This window comes from Ranitomeya variabilis, chromosome 6 (genome assembly GCF_051348905.1).
Source record: "Ranitomeya variabilis isolate aRanVar5 chromosome 6, aRanVar5.hap1, whole genome shotgun sequence".
In the NCBI taxonomy this organism is placed as follows: Eukaryota; Metazoa; Chordata; class Amphibia; order Anura; family Dendrobatidae; genus Ranitomeya; species Ranitomeya variabilis.
Genome location: NC_135237.1, coordinates 403,430,912 through 403,451,553, shown reverse-complemented (window position 1 = coordinate 403,451,553; position 20,642 = coordinate 403,430,912). Strand labels below are relative to the sequence as shown.

The 20,642-nt window shown below is 44.4% G+C and overlaps 1 protein-coding gene across 6 annotated transcripts in view; it reads right to left on the bottom strand.

Annotated features, from left to right (window-relative positions):
* The window catches only part of PIEZO2 (piezo type mechanosensitive ion channel component 2), a 737,984-nt gene that overhangs the window by 389,274 nt on the left and 328,068 nt on the right, over positions 1–20,642 (bottom strand). For all 6 annotated transcript variants that reach the window (XM_077270184.1, XM_077270188.1, XM_077270185.1 and 3 more), the window contains exon 4: positions 10,916–10,958. In XM_077270184.1, coding sequence (XP_077126299.1) covers positions 10,916–10,958 — 43 coding nt within the window. The remainder of the gene's footprint in view (positions 1–10,915; positions 10,959–20,642) is intronic.

Sequence of the window (20,642 nt, the reverse complement as noted above, 5' to 3'; positions counted from 1 at the left end):
GGTGGAATAACAGTATAGTGCTTTGTTCCAAAGCACTATAATAAGAAGTTTACCACGGTGGAATAACAGTATAGTGCTTTGTTCCAAAGCACTATAATAAGAAGTTTACCACGGTGGAATAACAGTATAGTGCTTTGTTCCAAAGCGCTATAATAATAAGAAGTAATCCACGGTGGAATAACAGTATAGTGCTTTGTTCCAAAGCACTATAATAAGAAGAAGTTATCCACGATGGAATAACAGTATAGTGCTTTGTTCCAAAGCACTATAATGAAGAAAAATGAAGTGTCAGAACTGCGGTATTTCAGTTGCTAATACGCTGCAGAAAAAAAATTGCGATTAGAATCAATGTGAATTAAAACAAAGACCAGGTAAAAAAAAAAACTAAAGAGCAAAAATGTAAAATCGCTTGGTTGGGGAGAGGTTAATAAAAGCATTAGGTTGTCAAGCTGTAAGTCAGTCAATCGTTCATTTCAGACTAGAAGGCGCTGAGATGCAGAATTTCTTAGCAGTACTGGCTACATACTGTGTCTAGAGCTGTAACAGAGCTTCTATCAGAGCTTCCTTTGAGTTCTCTTCCAGACATAGATGCTTTCTTTTAGCCTGGTTAGGTAATGAGAACGTTGTGTACCTTTCAGACTAAATATGAATGCTTTTTGTTACTCCTACAAACTTATTTGACAACCAAATGTTTTTGTTGCAGACTTTATCCCTCAAATATTTGCAGTACTAAAATATAAGAAATGAGTCAGGTAACTATTTAGTCATTTACTTGTGTTGCCACTTCCCCTAGAATTTATAATTGTCTAGAACAGATTTTTGGGCCTTATTTATGGAAGTGCTAAATAAAAATCCTGGTGCTACCATAACTACCAATCAGATCACTGCTCTTGCCTTTTAAACTGAGCTAAAAAAAATGACACCTTGATTCTGAATGGTTGCCCTGGATGTTTTCTTTATGTATTCTTCCAGCAAACTGCAATCAAATTCCAGCAGTCATTTTCCTAGCACACATTAGATAAAAAAAAAAGTGATAATCTATTTGTTTGCTAGGGCAACCCTTCTGCTTCTTTTCTGCAATAGATTTTATAATTAAGGCTGATTGACAGTTCCGGACATACCATTGGTGCAATCTGTGCAGTCACACAGGGGCCCAAGGGATAAAAGGAACCTGTCACCCCCCCAGGGGTTTGTAACTAAAAGAGCCACCTTGTGCAGCAGTAATGCTGCATTCTGATAAGGTGGCTCTTTTAGTTCGGGTCCCTGGCACTGCTGAAATAATCGTATTTTAAATTTGTCCCTCATACCGTGAAATCGCCAGGGGGGCAGGTGTTTCCCCCCTAATCCAGATGCCTCCCAGCCATCACTCATGGCCTCTGTGTGCCGAGCGCCGCCTCCTCTTCCATCAGTAGCGTCCCCGGCGCCTGCGCTGTAAGTTCGAAGGGCAGCGCAACTGCGCATGCCCCCCCCCAAAAAAAAAAAACAACTGCGCAGGCGCCGGGGACACTACTGATGGAAGAGGAGGCGGCGCTCGGCACACAGAGGCCATGAGTGATGGCTGGGAGGCGTCTGGATTAGGGGGGAAAGACCTGCCCCCCTGGCGATTTCACGGTATGAGGGACAAATTTAAAAAACGATTATTTCAGTCCTTTATTGGCCAAACACTATTCACACAGAAGCAATGCATGCTGCAAGGTTCATCGGTTCATGTGGAAAATCACTGATGCCCAGAAGTACATTAGCTACAATTGATCCAAGTGCTGCCCTCGTGTTGTCCACGAACAAGGATATCTCACAGATCGAAAAACATGTCTATACAAGACCTTACTAAAATTTACTTGAAACCCAGCACCTGTGATAAATGTGGGCCACTGTGTTTTGAAAACAATGCATTTCTATTCCCTGGACAATAATTTGAATATTTATGTATCACTGAGTTATTAACTGACAACTAATAAGAAATATACATTCACAAATCAACTGTGGTGTGGTCATTTCATATGCCATATAAAAGAAGCAAGCACTACTCAGTTCAGCAAGTCACAAATGCTAGGTTTCTACTCAATATCAAACAGCTGGCACAATATTTATAGTCTTTAAACAACTGCATCTCAACATAATGGTCGACCCAAAATCAATATGACCATTACAAAAGCTAAATGCCATCATAGATCACAACTATTATCCTATGAAAACAGTCATCATTAAGACAAGTAAGTAGATCAAAAAGAAGTCACAAGGGACGTTCAGAATGAATGACCCCTGATACACTCTTCAGCTTGTCTCCACCAGAAAACTTATGGCACTTATGGGAGGAGGAAAACATACTGTCTAGTAAGCGAAATACAGGAGGTAGTGCAATAACATACTGCTTTTTCTGAGTGTAACACTGTTTGAAGGTATTATGTGTTGTATTTTGTGGAAGAAACTGTTCAATTTCATTAGACCAGTTAGTGTTGGAAATACATAACTGTACAGTTAAGTCCATATATATTTGGACAGAGACAACATTTTTCTAATTTTGGTTATAGATATTACCACAATGAATTTTAAACAAAACAATTCAGATGCAATTGAAGTTCAGACTTTCAGCTTTCATCTGAGGGTATCCACATTAAAATTGGATGAAGGGTTTAGGAGTTTCAGCTCCTTAACATGTGCCACCCTGTTTTTAAAGGAACCAAAAGTAATTGGACAATTTACTCCAAGGCTATTTCATAAACAGGTGTGGGCAATCCCTTTGTTATGTCATTCTCAATTAAGCAGATAAAAGGCCTGGAGTTGATTTGACGTGTGTTGTTTGCACTGGACATTGGCTGACAACAAACCCCCTCGCTTGCAGGTGTTTGACTGGTTGCACCTAGCCCAAAAGTGGTTGTAGTCTTAAGGTACCGTCACACTAAGCAACGTCGCCAGCGATCTGTGACGTTGCAGCGTCCTAGGTAGCGATATCGCTGTATTTGACACGCAGCAGCGATCTAGATCCCGCTGTGAAATTGCTGGTCGCTGCTAGAAGGTCTGCACTTTATTTGGTCGCTAGGTCGCCGTGTATCGCCGTGTTTGACAGCAAAAGCAACCATACCAGCGACATTTTACGCTGGTAACCAGGGTAAACATCGGGTTACTAAGCGCAGGGCCGCGCTTAGTAACCCGATGTTTACCCTGGTTACCAGCGTAAAATGTAAAAAAAAACAAACACTACATACTCACATGCTTCCCCCGGCGTCCGCTTCCCACACTGACTGAGCGCCGCAAATTGAAAGTGAAAGCACAGCACAGCGGTGACGTCACCGCTGTGCCCTGCTACTGCCGGCGCTCAGTCATTACAGGAAGCGGACGCCGGGGGACGCATGTAAGTATGTACTTACATTTTACGCTGGTAACCAGGGTAAACATCGGGTTACTAAGCGCGGCCCTGCGCTTAGCAACCCGATGTTTACCCTGGTTACCCGGGAACCTCGGCATCGTTGGTCGCTGGAGAGCGGTCTGTGTGACAGCTCTCCAGCGACCACACAGCAACGCTGCAGCGATCGGCATCGCTGTCGCTATCGCTGCAGCGTCGCTTAGTGTGACAGTACCCTTAGACTTCCACTTTTGCCCAGATGGTCGAGTGCGAGGTGATGGACAGGTTCATCCACTTCCGTTCCAGCCCAATACAGACCTGGGTTGCCCAGTACGACCCCTGGAATGCAGACGACCCAGTTATCCTAGTTGAGAGGTACCAAGTTGTCGACAAATCCCTCGGGAAAAAAAGATATCGCCACTTCCCCGTACTGGAATACCCAAAGGGAGGCGGGCTCACCACAGAGGGCATGTAGACCCACAAATGGGGGGTGTCAAAATCCCTCTGAGGGGTCCCCGAAGACTGTTGTTAAGGATGTGGTCTGTTGGTGAAGTCAAAATCCTGGACACAGCCTCCCTGTGTCATATGTGCCCTGAACCAATGGACTGCAGCCTAGGCAGGCGTTGTTCCTATTACGCCTATCTCGCCTGTAATGTAGACTGTCAACCCGACGAGGGGAAGCAGGCATGTACTGTGTCCATCAATGGGGTACTGGTTCTTGGACTTTTGGACTCTGGAAGTCTAGTGACCCTAATCAGTGCTACACTGCCCCATCAGTTGATCCTTGATAAGTTTGCATGCGTCTGCTGCATACATGGAGACGCCAAGGACTACCCTGTGGTCAGAGTGACCATGGGAACAGAGTGTGTCACTAAGTCCCATTGGTTTGGGGTAGTAAAAGACTTGTTACATTCCGTCAAACTGGAGCAGGATTTTTCCTTATTTTGGGACTTCTGTCAAAAGGAGTCTGCACAGAGTGTATTGGACAAAGGTCAGATCCCTTGGGAAGAGACTCCATCAAAATCATAGATGGAGGCGTTTCCCCTATGTGTCTTCACTGGAAAGGGGGATTAGATGGTGACAGAAGAGCCCAACTTCGCTGACTTAGAAGTAACTGAAGAGAACTTTGGGACTGCTCAAATTAGGAACCTTACCTTAACCCTAGAACGCATACCCATAGAAATCTACACATTCACGCACCTGGGGCCTTTTAGGCCTGTTTACAATTATCATGGAATAACTCAAATAAAAATACTTTTCAAAGTTTATTGCAAAGTAAAGATGCATTCCCACTAGCGCAGGGGTCCGCCAGGACGGGATTCCATAATGGATCTGACCTCCTGGTGACCCCAGCTAAGGCTGGCGGATGCATACCTGGGGCCTCGCAGGCCTGCCAGGTTACTTGTTTTCTATTTTCTGTAAAATTACTTTAGTTAGAATTTTGAAACTCTAGGTATTCCTCAGATATATAGTTGTTAGTAATTTCCAGTTGTTCATATATTTTTATGTTATAGGCATTTCGGTACAACAACCTTTTTTTGGGACTACCCCATATTTACGCACCTGGGGCCTTTTAGGCCTGTGTGCAAATAACACGGAATAACTGAAATAAAAATACTTTTCAAAATTTATTTTACAATTGCAAGGTAAGGATGCATTCCAACTAGCGCTGGGGTCCGCCAGGAGGGGATCCGTAATGGATCTGACCTCCTGGTGACCCCAGCTAAGACTGGCGGAATCCCAACAGTTGTCATGATTAAGGGAGCGTAGTCTCCAGAAACGCGTTGAAATTCTTACCCATATGGCTCGTGCTGAAGTCTGTATCCTCTATCCTTAAAGTTTGTGAATAAAGAAAACTCTTTTTTACGGATTCGGTGAAGCTGGACATTCTCTTCTTTTTTGAGGCAGTTTCAGCCTAGGGACTGTGTGTTATTGTTTATCCCCATGGTAAAGAGCAAGTTCTTAGCCAAGTGGCAGGGCCCATACAAGATGGTAGAAAAACTGGAAAGATGAATTTCAAGATACACCAGCCAGGTCGAAGGAAGCCGCACCAACTATATTATGTAAACTTGCTCCAGCTATGGTGAGATTGGGAATCACTGGGAGCTCCTTGCCTGGGAGCCCGTCCCGAAGCCAAAGTGGAGGATATCACAACTGCGGAAACATTAACGCCAGCCCAGATGCAACAGTGTTCGAAACTGCTGCAGCAAAGCCATGACATGTTTTCGGAGTTGCCATGGCATATGCAGGTGGTGGAGCATGACGTGTTCACAGAGCCATATGTAATTATGAACCTCAAGTCTTATAGAATTCTTAAAGCACTCCATGATATCAAATGAGGTAAAGAGAATGCTAGACCTCGGTGTGATAGAGGAGTCAAAAAGTGGATGGTCGAGTCCCATCGTCCTCGTGCCAAAGCCCGATGGTGAGTAGTGGTTTTGTAATGACTACTGCAGGCTAAAAAAGGTGTCAAGTTTTGATGTGTATCCAATGCCCCACATGGACAAACTCATTGAGTGACTTGGACACTAGAGGTACATTACAACCCTCGACCTGACGAAGGGCTACTGGCAGATCCCCATGTCCCAGAATGCCAAGGAGAAGACAGCCTTCTCGATGCCTGATGGGTGTTTTTAATATACCAAAATGCCCTTCAGACTGTAGGGGGCCCCAGCTATCTTAAAGAGCGCTATGGATCGGACTCAACTCCGCATAAGAAGTATGCTGCAGAATACCTTGATGACATTGTGCTTTAGCCCTGACTGGGCTAGTCATCTGCCAAAGGAAGAGTTGGTTCTGGATGCTGGGTTCACCATAAATCCAAAAAAGTGTGCCATAGGGAAGGAAGATACCACATACTTAGACTATGTTGTTGGGAGAAGCAAAATCAAGCCACAGATAAACAAAGAACAAGGCGACTCAGAAGTGTCCGTAACTGCTTTTCCAAGAAGCAAGTGAGACAGTTTCTTGGAATTGTGTGATATTACCAGCTTTTTATCCCAAGTTTCACCATCATTGCCACACCATTAACGGATCTCTTTAAGAGCACAAAGTCGACGTTGGTGAAATGGACTGCTGAGACAGTGTTAGGGCTAGCGGAACGCACCAAATAATAGGGTGACAGATACGAGGTGCGTTCGCAGCCCGGGGTCCACAGTGCAGAGATACCTGCTGCAAGTAATGGCGGATGGACACTGAGCTCACACATGGGTTAAACTTCACCTCGTGTGAAATGAAAGCGAGATCTGTTGCCTCACAGAGTCGCGCTGTACACAGGGACTAAAACCCTAACCAAAATTTGTGCTTGCTCTGGAACTCTTCTGTGCTAACCGCACACATGAAGGAACCAGACGCTAAGCCAAGGCTAACTGCCCCCACTGACACTAGCTGCCTGCCTGAATGTACAGCCCCAAGGCTAAACAGACTCACACCACTTATATACAGTGTGGCAGAGTATCCACTGGCAACTGCCAAATACAAATGATACTAGCGCATGGCCATGTGGCCATGCGAACCTTTTATAGCTGTAGCAGTTCAGGACCTTCCTAGTGGACCAATAGGAGCTGCTACAGGATCTGAGCATGTGCCCCCGACCTCCAATGAGAGATCTTCCCCTGGGCATGCTCAGGAGGGGAAAAGCAGGACTTAGTCCCAGGAGCGCCTGCTCACCGCCGAACAGCACTAGTTATAATGGCTGAACCTGGAAGGGCAGCAGTAGCCAAACGTGCAGGATCTGTCCTGGCCAGGCGCTGGGACCAACGTCTCTGCTGAGCAGGCTCCACTGCGGCTGGAGAAGAATGGGAGATCGCAGCGGACATGGCTCGAGATTCCCCATGCAGCGGCAGGAACTCGACGCCTAACAAACAGAGATGGCATTTCAGGAGATAAAGCGGGCTCTGTGTAAACATTTGGTTTTGATCGTACCGGACTCAGTGGCGTAGGAAGGGGGGGGCGGGTCGCCGGCGGCGCAGAATTTTTTTTTCTATTAAAGGGAACCTGTTCGCATCTCGGCTTCAGAAAAATGGCCGCCGCGATCTCCATCTGCGGCATCCCGCGGCCATTTTCCTGAAGCCCCGGGCAGCAGAGCGCTCTATCTGCGCACGCGCGGCCTCAGGAAGATGGCCGCCCCCACCGATAACCAGAGAGAGCAGGAGCGCGGTCAGGTAAGCAGAACTTGTTTGTTTTTTTTTCTTATTGAGAGCGGCAATCCGGGGGGCCCAGGGCAGAAAGCTGGACACAGGGGGGGGGGCAGAAAGCTGGACACAGGGGGGCAGAAAGCTGGACACAGGGGGGCAGAAAGCTGGACACAGGGGGGCAGAAAGGACATTGGGGCAGAACGCTGGACACGGGGGCAGAACGCTGGACACGGGGGCAGAACGCTGGACACTGGGGCAGAAAGCTGGACACAGGGGCAGAAGGCTGGACACAGGGGCAGAAGGCTGGACACTGGGGCAGAAGGCTGGACACTGGGGCAGAACGCTGGACACTGGGGCAGAACGCTGGACACTGGGGCAGAACGCTGGACACTGGGGCAGAACGCTGGACACAGGGGCAGAAGGCTGGACACAGGGGCAGAAGGCTGGACACAGGGGCAGAAGGCTGGACACAGGGGCAGAACGCTGGACACTGGGGCAGAACGCTGGACACAGGGGCAGAATGCTTGACACGGGCAGAATGGAGAAACGGGGCATGATTGGAGACACAGGGGGCAGGATGACAGACATGGCGTCATGACTGGAGACACTGGAGGCAGGATTGGAGACAGATGGGGCAGGATCATGGGGCAGGATGGAGACAGATGGGGCAAGATGGGAAGATCATATGGGGCAGGATGGATACTCATGAGGGCAGGATGGGAGAATATATGGCTGACGCCAGGAATGAGATACACGGGGCCAGGATGGGGGATATTATTATTACCATAGGGGCTAATTAAGAGATATTATTACTGCAGTGATGTATTTATTTTATTTTTTGAGTATACTGTTTTAAATGGTGGGGCGGTCCTATTACTGTGTAGAGTGACACTATGTCGCCTTCTTCATGTGGTGTAATGTAGAAGTTGGGAAAATTAAGTAATGTGTTCTGCAAGTGGAACTCGAGATAACTGTGTTATTTCCTGCAGAGACGAGTCTTGGCTGGATGAAGTGATGGCGGTCTGTGCGGGATGAAAGATGAAGGACTTCACCTAGAGACGTTACTGGTGAGTCAGTGTGTTACCTATACACTGACACTATACACTGTATACTATATACTGAGGTCCTGTGTATGTCACCGGTGATCACTGTATTACCTATACACAGACGCTGCATACTAAGTACAGATCTCCTGTGTATAATGGCACTTATGGTGATAGTATTGTGTTTTTTTTTTATTATTGATCAGTATTGTAGTATTCAGTCACTATGTGGTGGTAATATGTGGTCTGGTCATGATGTTGTGGTGTTTGTTCCTTGTATTTGATATTATTCGATCACTGTGGTGGTAATGTCATCTGGTCATGGTGTGGCGGTATTTGTGCCTTGTAGATAGTATTATAGGTCACTGTGGTGATATGGTGTCTGGTCTGGCTTTTGAACATCAGCTGAGTGAAGAAATAGAGTTTTGTTTCTGTGCGTGTTGTCCTGACTATTTTTGGTAACCTTTGTGTGTATTGAGCCCGGGGGGGGGGGGGGACGCCAAACTCGGGAACAGCCCCGGGCGGCGAAAGCTCTAGCTACGCCTCTGACCGGACTTTAGCAGAGAATTCGTAGTCCAGACAGATGCTTCAGAAATCGGGTTGGGGAACAGCATCCTATCCTGTATCTGAGCCAGAAACTCTCTTCCTGTGAGAAAAACTATGCAATTGTTGACAAGGAGTGCTTAGCCATAATATGGGCCATGGATACACTGAAATATTACTTACTAGGCCGAAGGTTCAAACTAGTGTCAGACCATACCCCCTTGAGATGGTTAATGTAAAAGAAGGGTAAGAATGCCCGTGTGACTAGGTGGTTCTTAGCCCAAGATTTCAGTTTCCATGTAGAGCATAGACCCGGGAAGTTACATGGTAATGTGGATGCTCTCTCCTGAATTCCGTTTTTTGTCTGAAGGTGCCAAAACCCCCGCTTTTGGGCAGAGAGGGGAGATATGTGACAGGGTCACTGGAACTGTATGTGAGGGGAGATGTGTGTCACAAATATTGTTTTCTTCCCTGATCTGAAACCCATACATTTCTCTCCAGCATGCTATGTGCTGAAGGGGTTAACCAGCCATAATAAGGGACTCAGTTTTTGTGGGTAGGTGAGAGATGGGCAGGACATTGCAACATTGCAATCACAAATGTTGTGTTGTCAGTCAAGACTACTGTTAATACAGTCACACAGAAATTCGGCATAGTTGGATTTCTTGCAGGTCTCCACATCCCCACCTTCACTATCATTAGTTGCGATGTAGTAGTCTGATTTTGCGATTTTGTAATGTGACTATAATGTAAGTCATCATGTAGCCCTAGCTTTAGAGCGAATTCATTCAATAGAGATGAACCATAGAGATGAACCAAATGAACCTAAAACAAGGCTTACAAAAGGGCCTTTGTGTAGAGTTTTCGGTGGTGTGTTGCTTTACTTAAGTCATGAGATTTTGTCAAAGGTGAATTTAGGCTATTTTACCCAGTGAAGTTTTATGGACGTCACAAGAGGTGATCATCTGATCAAGAACCCCTGTTATTAACAAGCTCTATAGCAAAAGTATAGTAAACCTCAAGACTCTACTATCCTAGCAAGACCATACAGCTAATGCATGTAGCGGTTCTCCTGAGAAATCAGTAGGGATAGCAAAAGACTGCAGTAGATTCTGATTGTTCCTCAGAATGTGTTGACATCATAGATGACAAGTCATTATGTGTAAAACTGATCAGAGATCTTAAGTTGTAGCCAGCAAAATGACATTTATTCAGGCTTACTAAAACGTTTCAATAACTGCTAGTGCAGCCTCTCTGACATTATATTATAGCTTAAAATATGTAATTCTTCAAATCATAAAGGTTCGACTGTAGATGAGAGTAAAAGAAAAACAAAAGGCTTGATGTGAATATTACTGTATGATATCAGTTTAAGTTTATGTAATTGACCGTATCAATAGTTTGTATGACAGTAAAAAAAAATGCATTCATTGACTGGACCTATATTTGCTCTAGAAAGTTTTTTAGATTCTCAGTACCAATGTCTATCTCAGTAATGACAGCCCAGTCATATCTAAATGAGACGAAACAGCAACCAGAGGTTTATGAGAAGCCACTTTTCTACACCTAAAGTGACAATTCAATTAGTAACGGCTTTACAGCTTTCTTACTAATGGTAGCTGCACCTTGTCTCATCACTGAAAACTATAGAAAACAAGTGTCAACAGAGCCTAATAAGAATACTGACAAAGTTTGTCATATACTTGACGCTTCTGTTAGCACATGATAAATTTGCCACATACCATGTGCACCAATACAGTGTTGTGCAGTTTCCAGGATAGTGTGCCATTTATCATTCAATGTACTCTTTATAAATCAGCTTACAAAACATAGAAAAATCTTTTACATACCTTTCAAAACCTATCTGTCGAAGTGTTTTCTCCCACGTTGTACCTGTAAACAGATCCAAAAATATCACAGCATTAATTTCTCAGTATTTTGTAAATATATACAATAAAAGTTATTCGGGCTTAAAACAGAAGGCAAAGATTTCAGTTTCAACCTAATTCTTTAAGAAATAGAGAAGACATTTTCATAGAAGTTTAACATTGCTTGTGTATCTATCGAACAGAATATTTCACATTTATTAATAACTAGATGGTGGCCCGATTCTAATGCATTGGGTATTCTAGAATATGTATGTATATATGTATGTATGTATGTATGTATATAGCAGCCACATAGTATATAGCTCAGGCCATGTAGTATAAAGGAGCCATGTAGTATATAGCAGAGAAATACTACGTGGCCTGTGCTATATACTATGTGGCTGCTATATACATACATATATATTGTAGAATACCCGATGCGTTAATACAGGTCACGCAATATATAACAGTGGCCACGCAGTATATAACACAGCCCAAACAGTATATAACACAGCCCACGTACTACAGTATATAACACAGCCCACGCAGTATATAGCAGCGACGCAGTATATAACACAGGCCACGCAGTATATAACATTGGCCAAGTAATATATAGCACAGCCCACGCAGTACATAACACAGCCCACATAGTATCTAACACTGGCCAGGTAGTATATAGCAGCCACGCGGTATATAACACAGCCCACGTAGTATATAGCAGTGTGGTCACCATATCCCTGTTAAAAAAAATATTTAAAATAAAAAATAGCTATATACTCACCCGCCGGGATCCAGCGAAGCAATGGCGATGCGCGCGGCTGCCGCCATCTTCCGTTCCCAGGATGCATTGCGAAATTACCCAGATGACTTAGCGGTCTTGCGAGACCGCTAAGTCTTCTGGGTAATTTGGCAATGCATCTCTGGGAATGGAAGATGGTGGCAGCCGCGCGCACCTCGGCGGACTACGGAAGGTGAGAATAGCAGGTTTTTTGTTTTTTTATTATTTTTAACATTACATCTTTTTACTATTGATGCTGCATCAATAGTAAAAAGTTGGGGACACACAGGGTTAATAGCAGCGTTAACGGAGTGCGTTACCCGCGGCATAACGCGGTCCGTTACCGCTGGCATTAACCCTGTGTGAGCGGTGACTGGAGGGGAGTAGGGAGGGACTAATCAGACTGTGCCCGTCGCTGATTGGTCGCGGCAGCCATGACAGGCAGCTGGCAAGACCAATCAGCAACACGGGATTTCCTTTACGGAAGTTGCAGACAGACAGAAGTACCCCTTAGACAATTATATATATAGATTAGTGATGAGCGAATATACTCGTTACTCAAGATTTCTCGAGCACGCTCGGGGTCCTCCGTGTATTTTTTAGTGCTCGGAGATTTAGTTTTTCTTGCCACAGCTGAATGATTTACATCTAGCAACCAGGCAATCCCCACATGTACTTATGCTGGCTAACAGATGTAAATCATTCAGCTGCGGCAAGAAAAACTAAATCTCAGAGCACTAAAAAATACTCGGAGGACCCCCGTGCATGCTCGAAAAATCTCGAGTAACGAGTATATTCGCTCATCACTATTAATAATGTCATTTTTTGCATCTATGAAATTGAAGAGGGCAAACAATGAGAATTGAGGCTAAACTCTATTGTATTTGGAGTTATGTAACTTTTTGAATTGTATTTTACACCAGTTAGTATGAGCACCTGGACATTTTTAACCTTTTAACTTATGGACAGACAGTGACTTTGGCTGTGTCACAGGTGGAGCAACCAAAGATTGCTTTGTGCTAATGCTACATTGCAGCGTAATGTAGGTGAATGGGTTTGAATTATAAGAGTACAGAAAGACACAGGAAATACCACTAGATCGTACATTTTTCTCCTTGCTTATCCTGGTCAAATGTGGTCACAGCCACAGTGTTAAAGGGAATCTATCAGAAGGTTTTTGCTGTTTAATCTGAGAGCAGCATAATATAGAGAAAGATATCCTGAGTACAGTGATGTGTCACTTAGGCCAAGTGCTGTGGTTTCAATTCAGTACAATCAGTGTTTTATCAGCAGGAGATTATTACTGCCTGACTAGGACTCATGGAGGGGTTATACAAAGCTCAGCAACCTACATAGCTGGAATCCGGCTCTCAGTCCCTACATTATGCTGCTCTTATTTTACATAGCAAAAATCTGCTGACAGAATCCCTTTAACTTATACAGGGGTCTAAAAGTACAATTACAATATGACCATATCTAATTTCTCACCTGTTTCCTTTTATTAATGAGAAATTGTGAGGATTGCTACCTTTAAGGCTTTTTTTAAGAATCTTCTTTTATTTATAAGAAATTGTATAAATAAGACCAAAAAACATTTTTTTCCACGTGAACTTAGCCATATCACATGATTCTTTGTGTGACACAAGCTGGAGGTTTTTTTAGCTTAAATTTTGTGATTCAACGTAATTTATATCAACTTTTAGATTCAATCTGCGCCATTTTGGTTTGTAACATTTACCAATGGTAAAAAAACCCATATGTAACTTTTTCAGCAGGAATAAGCACTGTGTTAATTGTGATAACTTTCTTTTTGACAATAAGAACAATACCATTCTCCATATCTCTGACAATAGCATTTACTTTCCATTACACATTTTGCACATTTCAAATTATTTTGGCTTAATAATTAGTACAACACATGGAAAAATGAAACTGGAACATTCCCTTTACATAACAGTTAATTCCGTGCCATGTAGCAATAACAGGCAGATAGTGAGACCTCTGACTTTATTACGTCCTGTTATCACAGAAATTTAGTTCCAAAAGTGTTACTTTTGTAACAGGACACAAAGAGGATGTGTGCAGTTGGCCCCCAACAAGATTATTTACACAGCAGGTGCAGATGAATGTCTATACTAGAATATCCATATATCAGCATTATATATTTATAATTAACTGTACCAAATACGCAAATAAATCCTTGACTTAGCTAACTACTATTTTAGTGCCAGATCAGGGGCCAATCTTTCAGACAAATAATAATAATAATTTTTATTTATATAGCGCCAACATACTGTGCAGCCCTTTACAATTAAGCGGGGACATATACAGACAATAAATTCAATACAAGTTAAGACAATTTAAACAGTGACATTAGGAGTGAGGTCCCTGCTCGCAAGCTTACAATCTACAAGGAAATGGGGGGGACACAATAGGTGAAAAGTGCTTGCTATTTCAGGTCTGGCAATTATAGTAAATAGGGATTTTCATATAAAGCTGCATGATCCGGTCATCAGCTCGTGTGTTTAAGTGCAATAGTCAATTATCAAGTGCAGTTATGTGCATGGAGGGTGTGGAGACAGATGAATAGTAGGGTGCAGATTCAGAGTAATATTTGGAAGGAGGGAACAGGGCAAAGTTAGTTTACTGAGTAGTTGATGTGGTAGGCTTGTTTGAAGAAATGTTTTCTTAAAGCGCGCTTGAATAGGTCGGGGCTAGGTATCAGTCTGATCGTCTGGGGAAGTGCATTCCAGAGAGCTGGAGCAGCACGAGAGAAGTCTTGGAGACGGAGGTGCGAGGTTTGGATTACAGGGGATGTTAGTTTTAGGTCATTTGCAGAACGGAGGGCACGTGTAGGGCGATAGACAGAGATGAGAGAGGAGATATAAGGCGGTGCAGAACTGTAGAGAGCTTTGTGGGTGAGAGAGATGAGTTTATACTGGACCCTGTAGCAAATGGGTAGCCAGTGTATTGACTGGCACAAAATGGAGGCATCGGTGAAGAGGCTGGACAGAAATATGACCCTGGCTTCCGCATTCAAGATGGATTGGAGAGGAGAAAGTTTGGTAAGAGGGAGACCGATCAGAAGAGAGTTGCAGTAGTCCAGACGAGAATGAATAAGAGTGACAGTAAGAGTCTTAGCAGTTTCAAAGGTGAGAAAAGGTCGGATTCTGGAGATGTTTTTAAGATGCAGGTGACAAGAGCAAGTGAGTGACCTGATATAGGGAGTAAAGGAAAGTTCAGTGTCGAACATGACACCAAGACAGTGGGCATGTTGCTTGGGAGTTATGGTTGAACCCTCCAGGGTTATTTCAATGTTAGGTAGAGTGAGGTTAGTAGAAGGGAGAAACACAAGAAGTTCAGTTTTGGAGAGATTTAGTTTCAGATAGAGGGAGGACATGATGTTAGAGACAGCACACAGACAATCCTTGGTACTTTGAATTAGGGTAGGGGTGATGTCAGGGGAAGAAGTGTATAATTGGGTATCATCAGCATAGAGATGATACTGGAACCCAAATCTTTTGATTGTTTGTCCAATAGGGGCAGTGTATAGAGAGAAGAGGAGGGGACCTGCAGTCAGAGAGGTAGGAGGAGAACCAGGAGAGGGTCTTTGAGGCCTATAGAGCGGAGCATAGTGAGGAGGAGCTGGTGATCCAGCGGCAGAGAGATCCAGGAGAATCAGCAGGGAGCAATGACCTTTGGATTTAGCTGTTATTAGATCATTAGAGACTTTAGTGAGGGCAGTTTCAGTGGAGTGTAAAGAACGGAAACCAGATTTTAAGGGGTCGAGAAGAGAGTTATCCGAGAGATAGCGTATTAGACGGGAGTGGACCAAGCGTTCCAGGAGTTTAGAGATGAAGGAAAGGTAAGAGACAGGTCTGTAGTTAGCAATGCAGTTCTGGTCCAGACAAAGGCTCTATACAATCAGCAAATAGCTTTTTGACATTTCCGTAGCTCTTGTCACTATTGATATCAAAGTGCATAGCGTTAAATTGAGGCTAGAAAATTAGATCCTCTTGAGACGTGCACCAGAAGGAATTTTTGCTATCCAGAAACAGCAAGAACACATACGAAAACATAGGCAAACACAATGGGTATTGGTCAGACAAAGCAAAGATACCTGTAGAAGTATGTGACCGCATTACTAGATCCTGATAATTGTGCAAACAGACTTTACATGGGTCACAAATATAAAACAGTTAACTGTACAATTCATTATCAATTAATTGAAATTTGATTAATCATTTAATGTTAGTTGTGTTAACATTTTTTGTGCATCTTTTTCCTTTATTATATTTGTTCTATACTATACAGCCTTCCATTATTTTTATAAAAATAAATTGTTACCAAAAGAAACATGGAGCTGGTCTAGAATAATTTAAAAAACAGCTAACATAAAAAACTCAGAAAAAATACAAGTGTGCATTTGTCATCAGACAGGGTTTTGGGAAGGCTGTATCTCATTGCATGTATTCTTTCTAGAATAATTTACCATATTTCCAGTAATGACTGGGTAGAGTGCATTCCACACATTATTCTGTTCTGTTAAGGAGCGATTGCATTCCCTATCTGATCTCCTTCCATCCGCTCTATCCAGCACAGAATTATTTATCCATTAACATCCTTAGCCCTACTGCTTTGTGCAATGTGAATCTCCCAAAGTGTTCTTTAGAACGTTTAATCAGTGCAGTATAATCCATTTTTATTCCTTAAATCACTCCCATTAGATTACCATGCATAAATGTTTACTCCACATTACAGACGGTTAATGTCCTCTTGGACTTATGTTTCTACTGCAGAGGCAATACCACATTTGTTACTTGAAATGTCTGTAAGAAAGAAAAAGATGACTTTGCTGGATTGTCAAGCTCTAATTAATTCAATGAGTCCTGAATTAGTAGTATGAGCGAGTCCAATGACAAAGTGCAACAAAGACCTTCTTCACAGAAGAGAGAAACACTGGCAGCACAGACTTCACTCAATACTATACACATACTGTATGTAGGTGAGGAAGTAGTCAAGTTACTTTACATTGTGCAGATTAACATGTACTTTTACTGTACATCTTAAAAGATAAGTAAGACAAGCACGAAAGTGGCCTAGCTAATTCTATCTATGCAGTACACTGTTTGGATGATTCAATCAGACTGGGGTTATGTTCGCATGCCACTTAATGAATTTGGCGTATCAGTGGCATGTGCCTCTGTGGGCCTTGACAGAAAGTCTACTCCAGTCTGACCAAGGAAACATCATCAGTTTTAATTAATTTGATGGCCGGGTGTAGCCACACCATGCTCTGGCTGCTCCCTAGCTTCATCCACTTTGGCAGAGGTGGCCGAATCTGGTGTAAAAACATCAAAAGTTACTATATGTTGCACAAAAAAAATGTGACTTTTTCAAAGTATTTTTACCAGAAAACTTGAGTAAACACTATGATGAATCAGCCCTTGTAGCTTTAATATCCACGAAATTTGCACAGATTCTGATATGTAAAGTATTACATACTGAATTTGAAGCAGTAAGAATACTCAAATAGGTCACAGCCAAATTTGCACTAAATTTGCCACCAGCTTCTATATATGCATACATAGCGCCCAAATTTGAATCCAACAGGTTCCTTTGATCACATCGCAGGGGCCCAATGGGGGTTGCAGAGTCTCTCGTCTCTAACTGCTTAGATGCTATGGTCACTGTTCACTGCATCTAAAGGAGTTTAACTGTTGCTATCAGAGCTAGCTCCAATCGCAGCAGTTACCTGGCAGGGAACGGGATGCCATATAAATCCTCCCAACTTATACCATACATAAAAGGCAGATGTTGGAAGAATTAGGCAGACACTGGGACATTTGGTACCAAGCCCCTCTTAGCAGTTACTTGACTAGCAGAGCTGCTATTGGCGGTACACCACTGATGATATATCTTACTTACATCACAAATTAGTAAAAGACTAGTATATTAAGTGCAGTATTATTAATGTCAAGGTATGAGATGATTTTTCTCAACTACAGTAACATTTTTCAATTTTGTCCTTTATGGTTCACAATAAAAAATGAAAACTGGTAAATATGAAAGGCCACTTAGTGTATAGGAAATGTGATTTCTTTAAAATTGTAAAAACTTCCCTTTAAAGCCCCTTTAAAGCCAATATTTTCTGATAACAATTCATCATCTGCAGTTCGTATACATCAAAGTACCATTTGCATTCTTGACAATACATCTAAGTACATGTTTGTCACTATTCAAGCCAAGGAGTCACTTTAGCATATCTGTAGTTACCACTTAGGATAGCAATTCAGTGTGTAAATTCAATTTTTAAATCTAGAATTAAATAAGTGCCTTTTTTCTTATTCCCTGATTATTAATTTTCTACTTGATTACAGAAGCCTAGGTGCTGAGTAAGGCAGTGCGTAGGAATACATAGACAAGGAAGAAGACAGAATAACAGGACCAGAACATGGTAGACAATGAAAAATACTTGATTTAGGATGTAGGAAAGGTTTGTGGCATAAACAAGACGTTTAGGCTATGTGCACACTTTGCGTTTCCGCAGCGTTTTTGGACATACAATTGTCCCCTGCTGTGGATGTCACGCCCTACAGATGGGTCTATCGGGTGGACCCTCTGGACCGCAAATACAGCGGTTGCTGATACCAGGAAGGGAGAGCCAGACCAAGAAAGCAGGTTCAAAAGCTTTATTGTAAAGTAATACAAATACTAGGGGAGACACCCCAAAGGAGGGCCACAGGACCACAACACCAGGGTGCCTCTAAGGAGTCCAAGGCTTGGAGTGACCCCTATACAGGGATTTCCCCTTGACCACCAATAGAGGGTCCGATGAAGCAGACACCTGTGTTAAACCGACCTAGGAGGCTGGGGGTAATGAACTGAAAAGACAGGGCAGAACGTGGAACTAGGAAGCAGGCTGAAGACTGCAGGGAACCGTCCAGGATCCAGGACTCAGGATGCCGAGAAGGCCAGACACGATCCTAGGGGAAAAAGGAACACAGAGTAAGGCAGGCAAACTGGATTGGTAAGCATAGCAGGACAAGACCTGGAGCAGCAACTTCAGGATAATAGAAGTTGCCCAGGCGGAGTCCAGGAGTGACTGAGATCCTTTTATCCCTCCAGCCTGCAGGAGATAGGCCGGGAGGAGGGGCAGTGAGTAGGAACGGGCTGGCCCTTTAAGAAGCCAGAGAGCTGGCCTGCCCGCCCCCTATGCACTCCCTAGGAGAGGGAGAGGAACGAGGAAGTGCAGCAGACATGGGAGCAAGGACCCGGGCAGCATGTCTGCAGGGATGGGCCCCGGAGCGCCGGCGGATGACCGGAGCGTGACCCTGCTGGCTCAGGACAGAACCGGAGGAGGTAAGAACAGGCGGGGAAGAGAAAGTAGGTGCCCCGGACCGCGAGGTGGTGACAGTACCCCCCCCTCCAGGCCCCCCCGGGCGGCGACTGGCAAGGAACCGACGTAGGAGACGAGGAGCATGGATGTTGCCCTCCGGTTCCCAGGACCTCTCTTCAGGACCAAACCCCTTCCAGTCGACTAGGTACCATGTGGCACGCCCTCTCTTCTTCACGTCCAGAATGGCACTGACCTCATACTCGTCATTGGCCGAGATAGGAGGAGGACGCTCTCCCGGATCCTGGGAGAAGCGGTTGAGGATCACAGGCTTGAGGAGGGAACGGTGGAAAGAATTATGTATTCGCAGAGAAGGAGGCAGTCGTAGCCGATAGCACACATCGTTGAGTCTCCGGGACACCTCGAACGGTCCGATGTACCGAGGTCCGAGCTTGAAGGAGGGCACCTTAAGGCGGACGTACTTGGCTGACAACCATACCTTGTCACCCGGTTGAAACATCTGGGCATCAAGTCTTCTTTTGTCGGCATGGTCCTTCATACGCTGGGATGCTTTCTCAAGAGCTACACGAGTCTTGTTCCAGATGTCGGCGAAGTCACGAGCCACGGCCTCTGCTGCAGGATTGGTAGTTGCGATGTCCAAGGGGGTCGGGATCCTCGGGTGCTGCCCATATACAATAAAAAATGGAGTGTTACGTGAAGACTCACCAACATGATTATTGTACGAGAACTCCGCCCAAGGCAGTAGGGACGTCCAGTTGTCGTGGTGTGCGTTGACAAAGTGCCGTAGATAACCTGCCAACACCTGGTTTACCCGTTCCACCTGTCCGTTAGTCTGTGGATGATAAGCCGAAGAGAAGTCCAAGGTAATATCGAGTTTCCTGCAGAGAGACCGCCAGAATCGGGACACGAATTGAACTCCCCTATCGGAAACAATGTTGGAGGGTAACCCATGCAACCGGAGGATATGTAGAACAAACAACTCGGCCAGCTTGGGTGCCGAAGGAAGACCAGGCAGAGAAACGAAGTGACCCATCTTGGAAAATCTGTCCACCACGACCCAGATGACAGTATTCCCGGAGGATGCAGGAAGATCCGTGATGAAGTCCATCGCAATGTGTTGCCATGGTTTTGATGGTATAGGCAAGGGCAAGAGTTGACCGGCGGGAAGCCATTTGGGGGTCTTGTTGCAGGCACAGGAAGAACAGGCAGAGACGTAGTCTGTCACCTCTTGACGCATCCCAGGCCACCAGTAGTACCGGCCGATCAACTGTAGGGTCTTAGTCAGACCCGCGTGCCCAGCTAGTAAGGAGGTATGTCCCCAGCGGAGGATGCGTTCTCGATTAGGTTCAGGCACCAGCGTCTTCCCTGGGGGTACCTGCGACAGTCGGAGCGGTGCAACCATGATCACCTTGGATGGATCGATGATGGGACGAGGTTCCTCCTCATGATCGTCGGTAAGAAAAGACCGGGAGAGGGCGTCAGCCTTGACATTCTTATCTGCGGGACGAAAATGAAGACGGTAGTCAAAGCGAGCAAAGAATAAAGACCAACGGGCCTGGCGAGGATTGAGCCTC